The 24,368-nt window shown below is 35.8% G+C and overlaps 1 protein-coding gene across 6 annotated transcripts in view; it reads right to left on the reverse strand.

The window, feature by feature from the left end:
* CADPS2 (calcium dependent secretion activator 2) overlaps positions 1–24,368 on the reverse strand; it is a 496,283-nt gene that overhangs the window by 238,250 nt on the left and 233,665 nt on the right. For all 6 annotated transcript variants that reach the window (XM_087430207.1, XM_087430199.1, XM_004418749.3 and 3 more), the window contains one exon: positions 4,044–4,155. In XM_087430207.1, the coding sequence (XP_087286333.1) occupies positions 4,044–4,155 (112 nt within the window). The remainder of the gene's footprint in view (positions 1–4,043; positions 4,156–24,368) is intronic.

Raw genomic sequence — 24,368 nt, forward strand, 5'->3', positions numbered from 1 at the left:
ATCCAGGACACCACATTGCATTTAGTTGTCATGCCTGCTTAGTCTCCTCTGATCCGTGTGTGATAATTTTCAGTCTTGTTTTTCACAGCCTTGACAATTTTGAAAAATACTGGCCAATTATCCTGTACAATGTCCCTTAGTCTGTTTGGTCTGATGTTTTTCTCATAATTAGATTGAGTTTATCTTGGGGTTTTCCAGAAGAATATCATGGATGTGAAATGTGCCCTTCTCATAATACCGAATTAGGAGTACGTGATAGCTACATGGCATCACTGTAGTGTTAATCTTCATCACTTGGTTAAGGTAGTGTTTGCAGGTTACTGTTTTTCTCCTGGGTTGCTTGGGTGTGCTGCTTTTCTCACGGTCCCCTTTCAGTGCAGCTATGTCATAACCTCTGTAATACGATTAAGTTCATTTGTAACAGTCTGCATTCCATGCTGGGATCCCTTTGACATCCCTGATTGACGTGTCTGTGTGTGTGTCTGTGTGTATGTGTTAGTTTACATGCATTAAAGTACATTCTTCCTGATGTACAGTTCTATGGGTTCTGGCAAATACATACATTCATATATCCAACACCCAGTACCATACAAAACGGTTCCTTCACCTTAAAAGTTCCCTTTTTAGCCAACTACTTCCTTCTTCGTCAATCTCTGGCAAATATTCATCTGTTCTCTATTTCTATAGTTTTTCCTTTTCAAGAACAAATCATACAATATGTAGTCTTTTCGGTCTAACTTCTTTCACTTGCATTTAAATTTTATTTATGTTGTTGCATGAATTAATAGTTTTAATGCTGAATAGTATTCCACTGTATGGATGTACCATAGTTAGTTTATTGGTTCCTCTGTTGAAGGACATCTTACTGCTTCTGGTTTTTAGCAAATATGAATAAAGCTGCTATAGATATTCACATACAGGTTTTTGTGTAGACATAAACTTTATAAACCCTTGGGTAAATACCTAGGGTTTTTACCCTAGGTATTTAGGTAAGTGCTGGGTCATATGGTAAGTCTATGTTTAACTTATAAGAAACTGGCAAGTTGTATTTCCAAGTGGCTGTACAATTTTGCATTTCCACCAGCAAACATTTAGTTTCTGTTGTTTTGTATCCTTGTCAGCATTTATCAGTTTCTTGTATTTTACCCATTTTAATAGATGAACAGTGATATCTCCTCGTGGTACAAATTTTAAGGGCTGTGTTGCTTGTCTTTCAAATTCAAATGTTACACAAAATTTTAATTTAAAAACTTCACTTTAAAAACTAAGATTCCCAGATTATATTCATAAAGTTTTAGACTATAGATTTCAGATCATGTAAGGCCTTTTCCTTCAAATTAAAAAAAAAAGTTGTTGCTGTTTCTAAGTACAAAAGTAGATAAACACAAAGGAAACATTACTGATAGCTCTATCATCCAGAGATGATCACCAATTTCTTCTAATTGTGTGTGCACGCACATGTGCTCAGACTACAGCACATCTAAAGACCTCAAGTTTACAGCAGGAATGACTGATATGTTTGAGGAACAGAAAGAAAGCCAAGTGTGAATGAAGGGTGAAGCAAGGTGGCTGTAACAGGAGATGAGTTTGGAGAAAGGAGCATCAGTTCATGTAGAGCAGGGTTCTTCAATGTTGGTGTGTGTCAAAATACCAGGAGGCCTTGTGAAAACAGATTGCAGCACCCCACCCCCAGAGTTTCTGATCCAGCAGATCTAGAGCAGGGCCAGAGACTTTGCATTTCTAACAGTTTTCCAGGCACTGCTGACGCTGCTGGTCCAGGGTCCCACCTTGAGACCCCCTCCTGGGCATGCCACACTACAATGAGGGGTCTGATTTTTATTCCAAATAAATGAGAAGACATTGGAAGATTTTAAGGACAGAATGATGTGATTTGCTTTGAATTTTCAATAGAGAATAGTGGCTGAGGTGTGAAAGCTGGATCAGAGGGGATAAGATGATAAACGGGAGAGTAGTAAGCATACTATTACTAGTGAGGAAAGATGGTGTCTTGAATTAGGGTAGACGAGATGTTAATGTGAATGTATTCAGGATAAATTCAGGGAAAAGCTGACAGAACTTGCAAACAGATTAGGTATTAGGGTGAAGGAAGGAGAAATAAAGGGAATGTTGAGGTCATTGGCTTGACAACTGCCTCTATGGAAGACTTTATGGGGTGCTAATCATAAGTTCTATTTCAAAAATATTTAGTTTGAGATATGTTAATATACAATTAGAAATAATACCAAGTATGCAAGTTGTACAAATCTTTAGCTCCAAGGAAGAAAAATAATTAAAAAATTGGAAGTCATTAACACACAAATGATATTTATCATTACAAAACCTACTGAGGTCATTATTTTGCACACCTCCTAGGGGATATCTGGCAATATCTGGAGATATTTTTGATCATCTTGACTTAAGGGTTGGGGAACTACTGGCATCTGTTGAGTGGAGGCCAGGGATGCTGCTAAATATCATCAAATGCACAAGAGAGCTCCAAACAATAAATCATCCTGCTCGCAATATCAATAGTTGTGAGGTTGAGAAACTTGTGTATAGATAGAAAAGTTGTCTTTCTTGTATGAAAGGAGCAAGGGAACATAAGGCCTTTCTCAGACATACAGCGGATTGGAAAATATACCGCTTATGTACCAATTTAAATATTACTTAAATATGTATTTGGTCAGCTGAGAAATGATTAAAAATATATCAAGAATTACATTACATAAAAAAAAAGAAATACATTATAGTATTGGACTTAAAATCAGACAGTGAAAAAATAGTTATAACAAGGAAATAAGGTAAAACTAATATCATAATAGTTCAAATGAAAAACTCTGATTCATAAACCCATCAAACCATATGTAGTCCCCAGGGCTCTTCTGTTAGATTATGCTACCTATACACCTTTGTTGAGTGAGTAAATGCACAAATATGTAAGCATGTGAATGAATGAACAATATGGCTTAGCTCTCTTAGGTATTAACAAATACACGTAACAAAGAAACAGAAGAGGCAGTCTGGAATGTGAGTGCAGACTCACAATTTCTGGAGTGTTGGTAAACATCCACAAAATCCCTAAAAATGGTAAAACTCAAACAGTATAAAGGAGATACAAGAGGAGGAGGATTTGAAATGAATAGAAACCGCAACTTTGGAGGAAAAAATTCCAATATATACAATGATCCTAGTATCCTTCAACTTGAGCATCACACAAGCTGTCCATTGTCACCAGAAATTTTCAAGTCAGATTTCTAAAGGCTTTATTCTCTGGAAAATACCTATGAATGAAGTGTTCATTCTGGGTAAGATAGATGCACACTACAGAAGATAACTTGATAGCCTACTCATTGGAACACATTTATTTCACAAACAAGACTACAGAAAATCTTTCACACAGGCACGTGTTAAGATCACAAATCTGCCCTAATGTTAACGCTTATACTACCAGAGGAAGCTGAGTATAGTGGAGAGATACTAGAATTAGAGGATACATATTTTCTAGGTATGAGGAAGTGAATATAAGAAAAAAAAACCAACTCAATGTTAAAAGATGTGTGAGAAAGACCTTCTCACAGGGAAAATGGGAGAGCTAAGAGAGATAAACATAAAGAGATATTCTGTAATTAGTCTAACCAAAATTAACATAAAGAACAGATGACTTCACACATAAAGATGATGCTTTTAACCCATGGACAGAAATGTTTAAACGAGAATTACCTTTCACCAAGAAGAACAAATTGGTCTGTATCATTCACATTCACTGGCCAGTGGAGTACACGAGAAGAATGATTGAGTCAGTGACTACGATCTTATATGAAACCCTTACACACCCAAAGCCTACCACAATACTTTCTATATTATTGACAATTATGTTTAATAAATTAGAGCTGTAAGCTAGGCTCATGGGAAATTACAAATAAATTATTTTAGGTAATTCATGATCAGAAAATTCACACACTGCATACCGGTCCATCTTAATTCTGAATCAAAAGAAGTTAAGATTGTGCGACCTTAGACACACAGGACTGACCATAACTCACCCTTCCCAGTTCTTTATCTTCAAGGGCCAGGACCCCAGTGCTTTCCGTGAAGAGTTTTACTTTGACCACAGGCCGAGGATGGGTAGTGGTGAAATCTCCTTGAGTTCCCCATCTGCAATGAAGTAACAAAGATTTTCTTTAAAATGCATCATTAATTTTTTTTTTTCCAGATAGATGTGTCTCCTTAGAAGGCACATTAAACAGTACAGAATCTTTTCTGGCTCAATGAGATTTTTATCTTAGCTTTTGTTTCTGACAGATGGCACAGTCAAGAAGGAAAATAACAATAAACTTTACAGCTTGTAATAATTATTCAGCTGTTCCAAAAATTAGCACACTAGAGTACAAAACATAGTGTGCAATAAGCATTCAGGTTAAGGTAAAGCATTATAGATGTAGCTATTGAAAACTTACTTTATTACTTCAAATACAAATTACCAAGCTATTTTTATGGATGCTAGGGAAAATTGTTAAGGGTTTGCCAACTACATAAGAGGTAGTTTCTCAGGAAACTATTTTTGCATGTGAAGACTTTACCCTATGTCTTCTTGGAAAGTCTTTAAAAGATATTTTATTCATATTCTAAAAGGTGGAGGTAATTAGCTCAAGTCTATTACTTTAAACAATTTTTAAAGCCCCTGTCAAAAAGAAAGAAATATGCATCATAAAAATATAAGTGTCTTGCAGTTAATTTCCCAGCACACTCTCCTAGGAATGAAATAAATCTGTCGACATCTGGCTTTTCAAATCATCATAACAAAATAACATGTTTTCTTGGCTTATCTTTTAATTAACAGCATCTTATCTTTACCACACACCAATTCATTCTAGTGTATTTACAAACTTAACTGGCACACATCTGATATTAAAAAATCTTATAACGTTTCTCCTAACTCAGAGATCACAGGGATGAGATTCAGCAGAGCATGAAGAAAACGCCATTGAGAAAAATATACATAAGAGGAAGAAAAGTGAGACTTAAGGAAATCAAGATTTCTGTTAAAGATAAATCACCAAATAAAAATACCAATTTTCTTATATTGTTTTAAAAAAATAATTTACCATTTTCATGACACTGTCTGAGCTTTGTTTTATAAACCGTATTCAGAAAGCTTGGGGCCGGCCCCGTGGCTTAGCAGTTAAGTGCACGTGCTCCGCTACGGGCGGCCCGGGTTCGGATCCCGGGCGCGCACCGACGCACCACTTCCCCGGCCATGCTGAGGCTGCATCCCACATACAGCAACTAGAAGGATGTGCAGCTATGACATACAACTATCTACCGGGGCTTTGGGGAAAAAAAAGGAGGAGGAGGATTGGCAATAGATGTTAGCTCAGAGCCAGTCTTCCTCAGCAAAAAGAGGAGGATTAGCAGGGATGTTAGCTCAGGGCTGATCTTCCTCACAGAAAAAAAAAAAAAAAAAAAAGGAAAGCTTGGGAAATGCAGAAAACTGAGGCAAGTATAATAATTCAATAATTGTGATGTCTTCTCCTATCACAGCAGTTATAACATCGTAATATGTGTACAGTAAAGCAGAGTCCATTTCAACGACTAAAGAAACTAGCAGCCAGCTGCAGTTTGTTCTTCGAAATTAAATTCACATGCCAGAGGGAAGAGCGAGATTCAACTAGTGCGGAAAAGCAGCTTAACTCCTATGTTAGACTTCTAGAAAAAGGTTAGCAAAGAATCTTTTTGCCATTTCATAGAATTAAGATAGTCTGAGATAAAGTGGAGCTAAAATAGGAATAAAAATAAATGCAGAACCAAAATAAGGGAGTAGAGAAAAAATTCTCAGTTTAGTGTGTGGGACCTTACACCTTAATGCAGTTGATCTGGATGACGACTCTAGAGCAGATTCCCATGACACATGCTTCTTTATTTATTCTTTATCATGTGGTTAGATTTGGAAAACAACCCTTGGAGACATTTTCTTATAACTGAAATCAAAGATGTGTGGTAGTCACGTACACACAGTCTAATAGTTTTCCACAGAATTTGCTGATCTTTTAAACTAAATTCTCTTCATAAAAATTCTGTGCGTATTAAGTCAATGACATTTTTCTCCTCTAATGTCAATATCCTTTGAAAGTATTTATATTGTTTTCTACGATCATTTGAAATTCCCAATCTACTCCAATATGCAGTTCTCCAAAGAGAAAAATATTGCCTGACACCATTAACCTTCACTGAGGCACTTGGTGAGTTTTGTCTTTTACCCTCATCCTTCTTTTATTTTACATGAAGGGAATTGTGTTGGCAATTCTACTTTGTTAGACAGAATAAGACAAAGAACAATGCATATGTAATGAACTGTGCTCACTCTTGATTCCATGAACTTCTAGAAAACTGCCTTCTACCTCGGATCCCTCACAAATAAGCATCTTCAGCAACTATTCTTCAACCTTTATTCGCTATAGCACATCTCTTATTTACTCATTAAAAACATTTTATTGTGAATATCCTATATAAAGTGTCTAAAAATGCATTTTAGAGTGTAAGGAGAAAATCAACATTCCCATCACTCTGGTTAAGATGGAGAATGTACCAGGACATTAGAAGACAACCTCTTCACACCGTGCACTAGTCACATCTTCCTCTCGTCCCCACCTCACACTACCATCAAAATAGCTAGGACTCTGGATTTTACATTAATAATTCCCCTGAATTTTTCTTAAAGGGAATATTTTCAGCATTTTTACCTCTGAGTGTGATCATTGCTCTAGATTTCTAGTAGTTTGTCTTTAATGGGTCAAGGAAATTCTCTTTTCCTAGTTCATTACATACACACACATAAATAAATCAGAATATAGATATATGTGCACATATATACATGTATAATATATCTTAGATGTGGCATCTAGCGTATCATAGATATGTCATAGATTATATATATCCTCCTCTATATATTATATATATAATCCATTTCTGGATTTTCTCTATCATAGTTATATCGTATATATGTTATATGGAGAGTCAAAGAAATATCATAGATATGATATATATCATAGATACCAGACAGATCCTAGACAGATCCTATCTATCATCCAGAAATGGATGCTCTATTTTAAGCATTTTCTAGTATCTATTGTGATGATCAGTAATTATAATAGATTATATTGATCCATTTTCAGACCTAAACCTAATTTCCTCCTTTAAAAAAAAACAAAAACAATACTCGACTTAGTATGCTAATACTTTGTTCAGCATCTTATATCAAGGTTCATGATTGAGACTGGCCTGTAGATTTACCTTCTTGTACTTTCCTTGTCTGTTTTTGTTATGCTAGCCCTACTAAATGAGTTGAGAAGTGCTACGTCTTTATTCTCTGGAAGAGTCTGTAAAATGTGGGAATTATCTGTTCTTGAGCCCAGCCTATCTTTACAGGAAGATATTTGCTACTGATTCTATTTCCTCACTGGTTATAGTTATAAAACTACTCAGGTTTTCTCTTTGAACAAATTTTGATAACCACTATATTTTAAGGAATATATTTCATCTAAGTTTTTCAAAAGTATTTCCACAAAGTTGTGAAATCCCTTTATCTTTTGAATCTACAGCATTTATTAAGTCTCCGTTTTCATTCATAATATTTTCTTTTTTTTCTTCATTTTAAGCTAAACAGAGGTTTCTCTCTCTTTTATTATTCTTTTCAAACTCCCATTGTTTGACTTTGATGATCCACTCTATCTCAGTTGGTTTTCTATTGCATTAGTCTGCTCTTTGTTATTTCACTCTAATTTATCCGTGTTAATTCTGCTGTTCAAAAATTTGAAGTTGAATGCATGGCTCATTAAGTTTAAGCCTTTCTTTTGTTCTGGGTAAGCATTTAAGGCTATAAATTTCCCTTAACCACTTTAAGCACAGCATTCCATAAATTTACAATGTAATATTTTTATTATTCAGCTGTTTGCAGATGTGTTTTTAGAATTTTTAAATGAATGAAGTTTTCCTTTTTCTTAAATTCTATACTTATTGCATCAGATTAAAGAATATAACTTGCACGGTACTAATGTTTTGAAATAATTGAAACTAGCTTTATATTCCAGTATATGTATGTATTTACATGTGTGTGTAACTTTTCCATGAATATTTGAAAAGAAAAAGTACTCTCCATTGTGGGTATGGTGTTGTACATATGGCCATAAGATCAAGCTTGTTTACTGTGCTGTTTAGGTCTATTTTATCCTTAATGATTTTTGGTATCCTTTATATAGCAAGGTAGAAGTATTAAGATGTCCCACAAAGATTGAGAGTTGGTCAATTTCTCTTTGTATTTTTAGCCTTTTGGTGTCCTATTTGGTGATGTAAAAATGTTCTATAGTAACCATGCCCTTTGAGTAGGAACTGTTTATTATCTTTTAGAATCCCAAGGTCATGACTACTCTTCAACTATTAGACTTGTGTAGAATTAGAAAAGTAACACTATGCTAGGAATGGCAGTAAGGTACGGACAAGCTTGGAGAAGTCAGAAAAGGAATCTAATCGATATATTGCAAGTAGAGATAGTAATTTTATTAGAAAACAAAGAGTTGGCTAAAATTTACAGGAAATCATTAGCGATCTAGAACTTGAAGAGGAATCCAGGATATCCATTTCCCAAACCAGAATGCCAACGAAGGCAGGCAACAGACGAATATCACAGGCCTCAGGAGGCAATTCACAAGAACATATCTACCTACAAGGTCTGGGACCTCTGAGTCAAGAGCATGGGGCACTAACAGCCAGCTCCGGGGAAAGAAGGAAAGCTTCAACAACACGCTTTCAGGCAGGGAGAGGTTGAGGCACAAGGACACCGGCTGCTCCTAACCGTCACAGCCAGAGGACAAAGCTTCACTGACATTTGGGAAAAAACGTGCAGTTTTAAAGGGGTGCACAAATATAAACATGGTGGCACTTAATAGCCCTTATGAATCTCAACATTCCAGGATACAAACAAACTGGCACCACGTTGATCATTTCTCTCGCGAAAAATAAAAGTTAAAAAGATATATACAGATATAAAATGCCTACGAATTCTATAATGAATGAATTAAAAAACAGAGCCTCCCTCTCCCCTCCCCAATAAAAGGCAGGGGAAGGAGGCAGGAAGATAATAGGCCTATCTTCAATATTTACCAAGATATTTCCTTGTTTTTTACTTAACGGGCATGTTGAAATACTTTCAGGAATTAATACTACTTATTATCTCCCTACTATTTCCCCTGTATTATGTGATAAAAGAATACATTAATCTCACTGTCAATTTGCTTTGACTCAAAATACACTGCCTTTTTCCACTTCTATGAATGTATTATTTATGAGGATTCAGACTTCCAATGTAAATCTTCAAACGAATCAAATATCTCGAAAGTACCTTTATGAGGACACAGGACTTCCTGGCTATGAAAACACAGGTAGTTCATACACCAACGGAAATAACTGACATTAATTATGTATTTAGCTAATAAATAAAGGGTACTGGAAATTTATATCAGGATCCAAAATATACATTCATGTCTACTCATCTAGTAAGGCTATTTTTAAAAATTTATCCTAACAAAATAATCAGGAGCATTGAAAAAATATGATAAGCAGAAACATTCACTATAGCATTATGTATAACGGCAAAAATAAGCAACTTAAATATCTAATATTAGGGGAATGATTATGTAATTTACATGCACACAATGGAATATTTTGCTATTTATGATGGTTATGAAGTGTGAAACCATGCGTGACGTAAAGCAAAACAAATGGGGGGGCACAAAACTGAACGTGGGTCTTTCATTGATTCACAATAACTGAGTACCTTATGTGCTAGACAATACTCTAGCGTCAGCATCCAAAGTCTCTATCCTTTTGGAAATTTAAATTCTAATAGAAGATCAGAGACAATAAATAATTTTATTATACTTTGTAACTTGTATACCTCCTTACCCCGGCCTGCATTCTTAACAGCTGGATAGCTCCCATAGCCTCTTACAGTAGCTAAAAAACTACATTTATATTGCAATCTGAAAGGATTCTTCAAAATTACTAGCATATTTGTTTTAAAGTATGTTGAAAATCATGAACAGTAAAACAGTTATGTCAAAAGACACTCAAATCTCTTAACTCAAAAACCTTATTTACTGTGAACATATAATGCACCATGATTATAGAAGCTAAGAACTTAAAAGCAGTCTCAACCTACATTCCTCATCTATTACCAGCACTAGTGAATTAAAATAAGGTATAAGTACCGTCAAAAATTATTTCATCCATCCAACTATGTGACTGACGTTGGGAATAATAGAGGACATTCAAAAAAAAATCAAGATGACAGACCTGTACTAATCCTGGCTCAGACTGGTAGGGGGGATGGAAATATAAATTCAAAAATATAAATAATAAACCCAATCATACACAATTGAACAGAGTTCTAAATCACATTTTAAAACTACTTCTGAGGGAGAGTAATTTCTCCTTACCAGTCATCTGCATTTCTTTTATGACTTGCCTTTTTATTACCGTTGTTCACTTATCTATTAGCTGGCTTTCATTTAATTGGTGTTTTTTAAAAACTCGAAGATAAACATTAACTGTTTCTGATATATATAGCAAATATTGTCACACCTAGTTATTTTCTATTTAACTCTTGTTTATGGCTTTTATTGACATTTTGATAGTTTTTAACATTGTGAAATTTTGTGTTGTACATTTTTGTTTGTCCATCACCATATATATGTCTCCCTTCACCCCTTGTGCTCACCCCCACCCCCATTGCCCCTGGTAACCACAATACAGTTTTCTCTGTCCATGTGTTGGTTTATATTCCATATATGTGTGAGATCATACAGTGTTTGTCTTTCTCTTTCTGGCTTACTTCACCTAACATAATACCCTCCAGGCCCATCCGTGTTGTTGCAAATGGGATGATTTTGTCTTTTTTTATGGCTGAGTAGTATTCCATTGTGTGTGTGTATATATATATATATACACACCACATTTTCTTGATCCAATCGTCAGTCAAGGGACACTTAGGTTGCTTCCACTTCTTGGCTATGGTGAATAATGCTGCAATGAACATAGGGTACATAAGCCTCTTTGGATTGTTGATTTCAGGTTCCCTGGATAGATTCCCAGTAGTGGGATAGCTGGATCATAGGGCATCTCTATTTTTAATTCTTTGAGGAATCTCCATACCGTTTTTCACAGAGGCTGCACCAGCTTGCATTCCCACCAGCTGTGTATGAGGGTTCCTGTTTCTCCATATCCTCTCCAACATTTGTTGTTTTTTGTCTTCTTGGTGATTATAGCGATTCTAACGGGTGTGAGGTGATATCTTAGTGGTGTTTTGATTTGCATTTGCCTGACGATTATGATGTCGAACATCTTTTCATGTGCCTATTGGCCATCTGTATATCTTCTTTGGAGAAGTGTCTGTTCATTTCCTTTGCCCATTTTTTGGTCGGGTTGTTTGTTCTTTTGTTGTTCAGTTGTGTGAGTTCTTTATATATTATGGAGATCAACTCCTTGTCAGATGTATGTTTTGCAAATATTTTCTCCCAGCTGGTGGGTTGTCTGTTCATCTTGATTCTGGTTTCGTTTGTCTTGTAGAAGCTCTTCAATCTGATCAAGTCCCACTTGTTTATTTTTTCTTTAGTTTCCCTAGTCTGGGTAGGCATGACATCCTAAAAGATTCCTTTATGACCAATGTCAAATAGTGTGTTGCCTATATTTTCTTCTATGAGTTTTATAGTTTCAGGTCTCACCTTCAGGTCTTTGATCCATTTTGAGCTAATTTTTGTGAATGGCGATAGCACATGGTCCACTTTCATTCTTTTCCATGTGGCTGTCCACTTTTCCCAACACCATTTATTGAAGAGACTTTCCTTTCTCCATTGTATGTTCTTAGCTCCTTTGTCGAAAATTAGCTGTCTGTATATGTGTGGTTTTATTTCTGGGCTTTCAATTCTGTTTCATTGATCTGTGTGTCTGCTTTTGTACCAGTACCATGCTATTTTGATTACTATTCCTTTGTACTATGTTTTGAAGTTAGGGATTGTGATACCTCCTGCTTTGTTCTTTTTTCTTAGGATTGCTTTAGCTATTTGGGGTCTTTTGTTGCCCCATATGAATTTTAATATTCTTTTTTCTATTTCCGTGAAGAATGTCATTGGGATTCTGATTGGGATTGCATTGAATCTGTAGATTGCTTGAGGTAATATAGACATTTTAACTATGCTTATTCTTCCAATCCATGTGAGTGGAATGTCTTTCCATTTCTTCATGTCATCATCGATTTCTCTCAATAATGTCTTGTAGTTTTCATTGTATAGGTCTTTCACCTCCTTGGTAAGATTTACTGCTAGATATTTTATTCTTTTTGATGCAATTGTAAATGGTATTATCTTTTTGAGCTCTCTGTTAGTTCATTATTAGCATACAGAAATGCAACTGATTTTTGTAGATTGATTTTGTACCCTGCGACTTTGCTGTAGTTGTTGATTATTTCTAACAGTTTTCCAATGGATTCTTTAAGGTTTTGTAATACATAAAATCATGTCATCTGCAAATAGTGCGAATTTCACTTCTTCGTTACCTATTTGGATTCCTTTTATTCCTTTTTCTTGCCTAATTGCTCTGACCAAAACCTCCAGTACTATGTTGAATAGGAGTGGTGTGAGTGGGCAGCCCTGCCTCATTCCTGTTCTCAGAGGAATGGCTTTCAGTCTTTCTCTGTTGAGAATGATGTTGGCTGTGGGTTTGTCATAAATAGCCTTTATTATGTTGAGGTACTTGCCTTCTATTCCCATTTTGTTGCGAGTTTTTATCATAAATGGATGTTTATCTTGTCAAATGCCTTCTCTGCATCTATTGAGATGACCATGTGGTTTTTATTCTTTGTTTTGTTGATGTGGTGTATCACGTTGATTGATTTGCAGATGTTGAACCATCCCTGCGTCCCTGGTATAAATCCCACTTGATCATGGTGCATGATATTTTTAATGTATTGCTGTATTCAGTTGGTCAATATTTGCTTGAGGATTTTTGTATCTATGTTCATCAGCAATATTGGCCTGTAATTTTCCTTCTTTGTATTGTCTTTGTCTGGTTTTGGTATCAGGGTGATGTTGGCCTCGTAGAATGATTTAGGAAGTCTTCCATCTTCCTCTATTTTTTGGAATAGTTTGAGAAGGGTGGGTATTAAATCTTCTTTGAATGTTTAGTAAAATTCACCAGAGAAGCCATCTGGTCCTGGACTTTTATTTTTTGGGAGATTTTTGATTACTATTTCAATCTCTTTACTTGTGATTCAGATTCTCCATTTCTTCTTGGTTCAGTTTTGGGAGGTTGTATGAGTCTAAGAATTTATCCATTTCTTCTAGATTGTCCAATTTGTTGGCATATAATTTCTCATAGTATTCTCTTATAATCCTCTGTATTTCCATGGTATCCGTTGTAATTTCTCCTCTTTCATTTCTAATTTTATTTACTTGAGCCTTTTCTCTTTTTTTCTTAGTAAGCCTGGCTAAGGGTTTGTCGATTTTATCTTCTCAAAGAACCAATTCTTTGTTTCATTAGTCCTTTCTACTGTTTTTTTGGTCTTGATTTCATTTATTTCTGCTCTGATTTTTATTATTTCTCTCCTTCTGCTGACTTTGGGCTTTGTTCTTTTTTTAGTTCTGTTAGGTGTAATTTGAGGTTGTTTATTTGGGCTTTTCTTGTTTGTTAAGGTGGGCTTGTATCGCTATGAGTTTCCCTCTCAGGATCACTTTTGCTGCATCCCATATGGTTTGATATGGCATATTTTCATTTTTGTTTCTTTCCAGATAGTTTTTGATTTCTCCTTTAATTTCATCAATGATCCATTGCTTGTTCTGTAGCATGTTGTTTAATCTCCACATTTTTGTCACTTTCCCAGGTTTTTTTTGTGGTTCATTTCCAGTTTCATAGCATTATGGTCTGAAAAGATGCTTGTTATGATTTCAATCTTCTTAAATTTATTGAGGCTTGCTTTGGTCCCAACATATGGTCTATCCTTGAGAATGCTCCAGGCATGCTTGAGAAGAATGTGTAGTCAGCTGTTTTTGGATGGAGTGCTCTGTATATGTCTACTAGGTCCATCTCGTCCAGTTTTTCATTTAAGTCTATTTCTCTATTGACTTTTTGTCTGGATGATCTATCCATTGATGCAAGTGGGGTATTAAGATCCCCTACTATTATTGTGTTGTTGTTGATGTCTCCTTTTAGGTTTCTTAATAGTTGCTTTATGTACATTGGTGCTCCTATGTTGGGTGCATGTATATTTATATGTGATATGTCTTCTTGGTGGAGTGTCCCTTTCATCATTATATATTTCCCTTCTTTGTCTCAATCTGTTTTATCTTGAAGTCTACTTTGTCTGATATGAACATGGCAACACTTGCTTTCTTTTGTTTGCCATTAGCTTGGAGTATTGTCTTCCATCCTTTCACTGAGCCTGTGCTTGTCTTTAGAGCTGAGATGTCTTTCCTGGAGGCAGCATATTGTTGGGTCTTGCTTTTTAATCCATCCTGCCACTCTGTATCTTTTGATTAGTGAGTTCAATCTATTTACATTTAGGGTAATTATTGATATATGAGGGCTTAATGTTGCTGTTTTGTCATGTATTTTCTGGTTCTTTTGCATTTCTTTTGTTTCTTGTCCCATTTGTTTTGGACTGCCAATTCAGTTTGGTTGTTCTGTCTTAAGACTCTTCTAGTTTTCTCTTTGTTTATGTGATTTTGTTTTGATTGTTTGTTTAGTGGTTACCTTGAGGTTTGTGTAAAAAATCTTGTGTATGAGATAGTCCATTACCTGACAGCCTCCTATTTCCTTATACTAAGTCAATTCAATCACTTTCCTCTTCCCCTTCTAAGTGGTTCTTGTTATACCTTATCCTATCTTGTGTTGTGGGTGTGTGTTTACAGTGATGAGGTTAAATTTATTTTTGGTGAATTCCTTCCTTTGATAGTGGTTGCTAACCTATTCCGGTAAAGATCTACTATTTTTCTGAGTTTGTCTACCTATTTTTCTCCTTGCTCCAAGCTTTGTATTCCCTTTCTCTTCTGTTTTTCAGGCCTGAGGGCCTTCTTGAGCATTTCTTGTAGTGGGGGTCTCATGGCCATGAACTCCCTTAGCTTTTGTTTATCTGGGAAAGTTACTATTTCTCCATCATACTTGAAGGATATTTTTGCTGGATAGAGTATTCTTGGCTGAAAGTTTTTGTCTTTCAGTATTTCGAATATATCATTCCAGTCTCTCCTAGCCTGTAAAGTTTCTGTGGAGAAATCCGCTGAGAGCCTGATGGGAGTTCCTTTGTACGTTATTTTTTGTTTTTGTCTAGCTGCTTGTTTATGACTTTTTTATATGTATAGTTTAAAAATATTAGGTAGCCAGTTCTACCAATTTGATTTATAGTTTGATTTTGACATCCTATTTAAAAAGTCTCTCCTTAACCAAAAATTATGTGAATATTAATCTATATTTCTTTCACATGTTTCTATTGTTTACATCTTCAAGTTATCTAAAATTTATTAGTGATACTAAATGACAATTTCACTTAATTTTTCTTTTATCCCAATTTCATTTGGTCTAGAATCCAAATATATTTATATTATTATATTAACTTGGGTTTGGTTTTGAACTTTCTGTCCTATAGATCTGCCTCCTGAGCTGTGCTATACTATTTTGGTTATTGTAGCTTTATAAGATATTATGATATATGTTAGAACAAAAAGGAAATAGACATTTTCAATTTATATTTCTATTCAAGAGAAAGGGAGGTCTCTCCACTTATTAAAATATGTTCTAATATTTCTTGGTGCAGTCTTAAAGTTTTTTCTTCTATGTAGGTCTTACACATTCTTTGTTCAATTCATTTCATAATATTTTTTATTTTGGGATTCTAAGGAATCTATTTCTTTTATATTGTCAGACTATTGCTGCTATACAAGAAAGTTATAAACTCTCTTCTTTTTTCAGATGATAGTTTTGCCTTTCATTTCCAATCTAGTGAATGCTTTTTAAAACGATGTTTTCACTATTTTATCATTAATTCTATTACAAAGATTGAGTTATTAAAATAATCAATAACAATGACTTGATTCTAAATACATAACTAATTTTATAACAGAAAACACTAAATAAGGATCCAACTACAGGAGTAGAAATGAAAGTGTTTAAAGAATTACATATATTTCTTAATAATAATAATTGCAGCATGGAAAATATTATTATTTTTGGCCAGCAAGATTGGCCCTGAGCTAAGATATGTTGCAAATCTTCCTCCTTTTGAAGAGGAAGATCAGCCCTGACCTAACATCTGTGCCCATCTTCCTCCATTTTGTGTATGGACGACCACCACAGCATGGCTTGATGAGCAGCGTGTAGGTCTGTGTCCAGGATTTGAACCTGCAAATCCCAGGCTGCCAAAGTGGAGCATGTGGACCCAACCACTACACCACTGGGCCAGCCCCTGCAATTATTTTAACAATCCAACTATAAAGTATCATTTTCTTAATTTAGGCATTTTAAGATTAAAGTGATGTAACATTCATCCAAGAATATTTGCCTAAATAAATTTTTGTTTCATAACTTAAAAATCCAAGCACCAAATATTTGGTAGCACTGATTTAGACATTCTCTTGGGAAGCAGAAAATCTTTTCAAGTTTTCTGCAGTTGATTTCAAATAGGTCTGAGACCTCTTTCTGCTGTCCTATGGAGGATCTGCCCAAGACACTGAATTTGGATTCACCCAATTCATTATGAACAGTCAGGGTTGTTTTGAGTTATTTTCAATTACTCATATTTGGTAACAAGGTAGATATTCATTCTTCACAAACTCCAAGGACAAGAAGGAATAAGGCTGCTTGAGAATGGGAAGCAATGTGTTGATCAGAAAGGCCTTACAGAAGGTATCCTCAGTAGTATCAAACAGTATTAACCGCAGCTGTGTGCCTTTCTGGGGACTAGATTCCAGGGAAACTTACCTGGTTGACTGAGGGCACATAGCTATGCCCCTTCTTGTGAACCTATCTTTATGCAGGTGGGGTCTAGTATGCTTTAGTTTCATAAAGAAAGCTGTATCCCTTGTCTGTATCTGTTGGTATGTTTCTATCAGTCATTGTCCTGCTCATGATGGCTGTGAGTATTCTAAAACCATTGTGAAACAGATGTGTACATAAAACAGGAACATTAATAGGACTTATAAAATATACCTAGTAGACACAATACCTCCCTATTACAAATATACAGGTCTCTTTTTAATTAAATAATTTAAAATTGGGAATTAAGTTTAAAAAGAATTGATAAAAGCCTGATTATTATATAAACAGAAATTAAAAAATAAAACACTGAAAGTATTTTAAAAACAATGCTCAACACTGTGCAAATGCTTTAAAATATAGCATTTCTGATTAATACGAGCACTTAAGACAATTTCATGGAAAGCTCTAAGCAGAAGACACTTTTGGAAGAGCAACTTCTGATATTTAAAACGCTCAACATTTCTAAGTCATTTCCCAGGGCCCAAGTGTATCCGAGTTTTATCCATTACTGATGGACTTATGCCAAAGATTAAGGGAAGAATGGCAAAGATAACTATGTTTTCACGGGAATGTTGATGGCTGGTGACATGTCATTTACCATGGTCAAAACTATAAGAGGTGAAGGGACTTATTTTAGAAAATTCAAGTGTCTGATTCCAACAGGCTGCTGGAAATTTCAGGTCTGGACTTCTGCTAAAAGACTGCAAAGAAGACACAGATTTGAGAGTTAACAACACAGAAATGGCATTAGAAACTACAAGAATGAATGAGTTTGTGAAGGGCGCCCATTAAAATGCCATAATGGTAAGAACTTGTATCTCACAAGTCCAGGCCTACACGTGTAACTATATGCTTGTATGTGTGTACCTAAATGCATATTTATTATTTATTTTTAAATAAATGGGATAGTCAAGTTATTCTATAACTTGTTCTTTTATGTAACACTACATATTAAACTTCTTTATATATCAGTACATAGATTTATGCAATTCTTTTTAAACCTGTAAAGCATTCTTCTTGTATGGCTGTGTCATCATTTATTCAACCACTCTTCTGTTGATGGCCTTTGAGGTTGTTTCAAATTTTAACTACCAAAAAAATGATGCAAAAGACATCCTTGTATATATTCAATTGTTTTTACATAAATATTGCAAAGAAGAAAAGACCAAGAACAGAATTCTAAGGCAGCCCAAGATTTTAAACTATTGAAAATATTTAAGTTATTAAAAGGTCATCTCAAAAAAATTTACCTGTGTAGTAATAAAATTTATCACAAATGGCCCTCATAATCACAAGTTCAAATTTTTAAGTTATTCATTGTAATACAAAATCCAAGATTATTTGTTAGAATTTCAAAACTTTATTATAAACATCCTTCCCCTTTAATTTTAATAATCTGTAGAACAGATTTAAACTTCTTCCTTCAAAAATATATTGAGTATATTTTAAAACAGACTTTCTATACATTTAATTAAATTAGTTTAAGTCAGATAATGAATAGTGTTTATAAAAATTGCCTTATTTATTGCCATTACTGTTGCTGACACACTTTAAAAGTATTTGAAATTTCTATTTGAGATATCTAAATTGAAACATAAAGGTTAATAATGTACCCAAGGCAATATAGCTGTGGCAATGAATGAAATTATGGGATGACTTTCCAGGCCAAGAACCTAACAGTTATCGCACAAATCACATTGTCTTTTAGACATCACAGTATACTACTCTATCCTTTCAATAAAACCAAAGAAATCATTCTGCACAGCTATACACCAAGGATGATAACCTTAATGAAATTAACGACACGAATATCACAACATTTCTCTAACAGTTTCATATAAAGATGTGTGAGGGAAAAAGATTGATAAAAAAAATCAGGACCAGTATCTGAGCCCTTGCCTACAGTACAGTACAGGGGCAGCGAGACAGGGCTAAAGAGTGCAGACCCCAGAGACAGTTTCTGGGCTCAAACACCAATTCCAACATGTAAAAGGACTCTGGGAAAGCAACTCTACTATAACTTAATGATACTTTCCTCATGAAACAAATGAAAACAATTCATGTTAAGACCCATGATGGCACAGCACCTGTCATATAGAAAGTGCACATAGATGCTAACTATTCCTATTAGTATTCATAGTATTACCTTAGCTTTACTGTCTAAGCAAAATGATATGTACCTGAAAAAAACTGATAGTTTTGAACACTAAAATTTTAACCCATTTCATAAAATGGCGACATTAGAATCCAGACAATATCAGAAACTACAGAGAGAGACATCAACTACTAGCAAAACACTACAGAGGAGGGAAAAAAGAGAAAGAGAGAGGAAGCGAGGACGGGAGTGAGTGGAGGGCGGGGGGGCCGGTAGAGAAGGGAGAAAGGGTAGGAGGATTAATAAAAGACCAACCTGGAATAGGTAAACAGAGTTATAAACTGAGAATTACTCTGAATCTTAATGTATTTATGGACATTATCTATCTTCCTTCCTTTTAAAAATAACATACAGTGTAAAATGCTGACATGATGCAAATTTTAATGGAACAACTAGAAAATATCCTTTAAAGTAACTAAGTTTTATCAATCTAAGCTTTTGGGAAGATCTTTCAAAAACATTGCACTAAAACTTTTTATTATGATGGAAAGACAATACAAAGTTAACAATATAAAGTTATCTGTTTCTTCAATACGACAAGAAAGCAGAAATCCTGGGATGACATCTTGCACTTGAAGGTAGAAAAATAATTGGGGATGGCTTGCAGTGGGTAATGATCCCTTTCATAGTAAGAGAAAAATCCTAAGGGTTTCACTTTCATTCTCTTATTCTCTATGGAATATTTTCCTTTCCCTTCGAAGAGACAGCTCCCATTTTGTTGCTCTAAAGATTGCTAAAGCCTCAAGAATAATAGGATAAAATTATCCTCTAAAGTCTGTATTTCATTTATGAAGTATTCATGCCATTAAATCTCCATATGCAGAGTAGAGAAATGATATTATACTTGTACCATTTTCTTCTGGCAAAGTCTAGCAAGCGTGTTAGCACAAAATCAGGTTTCAGAAAAGATAGAAGATATAATCTCTCACAAGCATTTTCCTTTCTCTCCCTCATAGCAGGATAGTTCAAAGACATTAGCTTGAAGCATCTAATTTTAAAGAGAACCATTTGTCACATCTTGCATTACAATTTTACTTGGTCAAGACAATACAAAAAAAAGTAATTTTTTATAAGATGGAAACCAAGATTTTTAAGAACTTATGTATAGGAACCCAGGCTAAATGATATAAGATAAAGTAATTTAACTTGAAAGCATAAAATTTGTTATACACACACAAACCCCTAGAAGAAGGTGGTTTAAATAATACAATGCAATGGTGTAGAAATGAGCACAACTAGACTGCATAAACTAATAATTAGCCACCTTCAGAAGTGTATCAATATATGTTCATACTATTCTCATACCCTCAACTTTGAAGCTTATGTGAGAACATCAGCCTGGTTTGTTACTGTGTTTGACATGAAAGTAAAAGGCGGATGCGTTATGTAAACTGGAAAAAACACCTTTCAAATGGAATAGAATTAAAGCATTATCCTTTCAAGATAAAAAGTACCAAAAAACTTAAAATCTAGGGTTTCAAACGATCAGGTTATAATTACCACTAATGAATACAGCACACTGTTACTAGTAAGTTGGAGTGTCCATTGGTTACTAGTACTTGCTTTACCAGATCTTCCAACAGTTCATCTCTAATAAGACAGAACTTCAAGCAGCAGTTTATGTTCTCTGGGGCCAGACATACGGGTGTGAAAATGTTTTGCTTTATATTATCTTAATTTGAAAGCTTTGGAATTGCCAAAGTACTATAATGTGAGTGCATCCTATTCTTAACGGCTTATATTTAAAAGCAAATGCTCCTCAACCGTTTCCAGCTGCTCCCAAGGTAAAAGACTCTTAGTCCTGTCTTTGAGCAGTAACCGGGGTGGGGGGTGGGGGTGGGGGGTGTTAAAGGGGGAATATCAGACTCTATCATCTACATAGGCTTGTTTCATTTCTCCTAGAAAAAGGCCTCTTGGGGTCTCCCTGCAGATAAAACTTTTTTTTCTTTCTTAAATGACAGTTTCTTTAGGTGAAATAAAGAGATTTTCCAACTGCACAGAGTTGTTTGTGAGCAATAAGAGATGTCTCTGAATCACACAGACACCCCGGATTCCAGAGAGGGAAGAGGCATCTGGGGCCATTCCTGAGGGAGGGAGTTGAGAAGACACCAAAAGCATGAAGCATTCAACAAGGGCACACTGCATGGAGTGGAGGCAAGCAGATCCTCAAGGATGCAAAACACGGCAGGGGCCCCAAACTCCCCCCAAGAGCATCCAGTAGAGTACCAGCACTGCAGGACACTGCTCAGAGGTGACAGGGTCACAAGTAGCCTTAGAAGGAATCTGGTCAAGCAGTGGGAGCTGGTAATTTTCACAGACCAAATAGTCGCTGCTGGCACTTGCTGCTTCTGGTTCCTGTGAGACCGACCTCCGTGTTACTCAGGAACAGAAATCCCCACTTGTGCATTTCTGATGGCCAGTAACTAAATTTTGTGATACCTTGGAACATGAATGCAGCACAGGCATGCTTTTAAAAACCAAGGACATTTAAATTGATTTTTTGAACAAAACTGTTTGATTCTTATGAGATAATGGCAACCTCGTTAAGCTTTTAAAGGAGTGGAAGTTACTGCTATGATCTATGTTTCTCCAACATTTACCTAGTTGGCCCTTGAAAGAACATTTTAATCACAACACTTTCCATAATTTGTTTCCTCATTTGTGCAACCTATGGAATGATATTTAATAAGTGCCTAGTATGCGCCCATCATGGGGATGAATGTTAAAAATACAAAGACAAGGGGCTGGCTCCCTGGCCTAGTGGTTAAGTTTGGCACGCTCCGCTTGGGTGGCCTGGGTTTGTGAGTTTGGATCCTGGGTGCGAACCTACGCCACTTGTCAGCCATGCTGTGGCAGCGACCCACATACAAAGTACAGGAAGATTCGCACAGATGTTAGCTCAGGGCTAACCTTCCTCAGCAAAAAAAAAAAAAAAAAAAAAAAGCTAAGATGAAGGAAAACAGACTCTGGCCTTCAGGGACTCAGACTTGTGGGAAAGGGAGAAGCAAGAAATATAAACAAATACTATAGCACTGAGAAAAGCTACATAGTGGCCTTCACTTTAAGAGCAAAGGCTAGTGCATCACCTTCATATGTTTATGATTTGTCTTTGCAGCTACAGCTCAATTTCCCACTGCAACCACCACTGTGCTCCAGACATCACCACCACACATTCCATTTTCAAGAGAGAAGACCAGGATGTATAAAAAAAAAATACGGACTTGGAGTCTAAGAGGACTGGGTTTGAATACCTGAGTTAATTTACATATGTCAAACTTTGAGGATCCACTTTATTATCTATAAAATAGGAATAGTTATAAGTCCTATCTGACTTCAAGTATTCAGAAGAATAAATGAAATCAATAAGAAAACATTTATCATAATGTCTGGAAAGTGAGAAGGCATACGAAATAACTGCTTGTTCTCAGTTCACCTGAGCACCCCATTTTCCGGATGTTATAACAGAGGTCCAAATGACCAGTCCTGACTGCTTTCTCACCCCAGTTTCTCTGAAGGGAAAGAAGCCTTGAAGGTGATCTTACATTCTATTTTCAGTGGAAAGCAGCAGCAAATGGGTCAAATATGCTAGAAGACAGGTCCTGAACACCCTAGGTTGCATCCATATTAATTGGTGATGCAGCTCTTGTTTACAGTTCTTTGACTTCTGGGAAGTCCATCAGTGCCGAATTAGCTCCAGAAAACACGGCTAAGGCATGCATTGGCTTTCCACACTCTTGACTCAATGATCGTAAGGCACAGTTGTTTTCACACAGTCATGGTACCCAGTCCTGAGGAATGTTGTGTCAAACTCTAAGATATCATATAAGATATTTGGAATTCCTGAAGTCTTTATTAAATCTTCACAGGTTCTGTTTGGAAAGAATTCTGAAACAAAAGAAAATTAAAATTCCAGTCCTTCTAGTACTTTGTAGTGGTACAAAGCAGCTGCTTATCTTGGTCAGTCTAAGAACTTCAGAGTCTGGGAGGAGCCTTTAGTCGTCAATACATTGGTGGGAAGTCTAGTCTAGAGAGGCATTTCTCTCTCAACATTTAGGACTCCACCTGGCAGGTCTCTCCTCCTGTTTTGGTTGGCACATGCAGAGGGAGACTCTTGGGTTTTTTGTTTTCATTTTGTTTTTTCCTTCATTCACTCTGTCCTTGAGCTACTATGGTTACCACTAGAGTCTTATTTTAAAAACGTGAAGATAATAATAAAATGTAAACAATGGCTACAGAGATGAGCTGACAAGAATGACCAGAGCCAAGAAACCAAATAGTAGGGATGTGGTGGTACACGCAGAGCACTATGTAGCAATGGAAGGAACAGGCAGATAATGCAGATTAGCTGCAATCCAAAAAAGTCAGCAAGGATGGGAAAATCAGAAAATGATAAACCAGGAAAAAAGAGCACAGGAGAAGAGGGCTAAGGTAACCTGAGGAGCAAGAAAAGAAAATCTGGGGTGCTCTTTATCCAGCTACAGAGCTGGAGTAACTAGTCATGAATGATTAGCCAGCCTCCTGCAATGATGAGAGCAAAAGAAAAAAACCACTGTTTTACACATGTGCTATCCTTAACAAATGGTTCTTTCCCACCAAACTCCAGAACATGAAAGCAATCCCTTTTACTTTTCTCTAGAAAGATTCTACCCCTCTGAGAAGTACTAAGAAAGTCTATGTTTATAATCAAAAGCAAAAACTGTTAAGTACACTGAGGTTGCTACCACAGAAGATGGGAAAGGGTAAAAGAGAAAACATAAAATACCGGAAGAAGATGATAGAATGACTATTAATATCCTTAACACGGCTCTCAAGGTGGGGCATACCCCACCCTTAGCTACTCCTCAAGCCTCATCTCAACCCTTCTAACCCCAGTCTACGCCCATGTAGAAGGCTCCTGCCACAGGGCACTGCACTAGCCTGTTTCTTCATTGGTAATATTGATTCCTCATTGTCCCATTATTCCCCTGCCACTGTCTTGTTAACTACTACTTGTCTTTCTGTTGAAAGCTCAAGGGTTACTTTCTCAGAAAGACTTCCCTAACCATCTCTACTTGCACCACTGAACAATCCTCCAAATAAGTTAGATTGTTGTCGTATATTTGCACATGATCATATTCCTTTTCTTGAAAGCAGTTACCCA

This window comes from Ceratotherium simum, chromosome 1 (genome assembly GCF_057802395.1).
Source record: "Ceratotherium simum simum isolate JZ-2026a chromosome 1, ASM5780239v1, whole genome shotgun sequence".
Classification (NCBI taxonomy): Eukaryota; Metazoa; Chordata; class Mammalia; order Perissodactyla; family Rhinocerotidae; genus Ceratotherium; species Ceratotherium simum.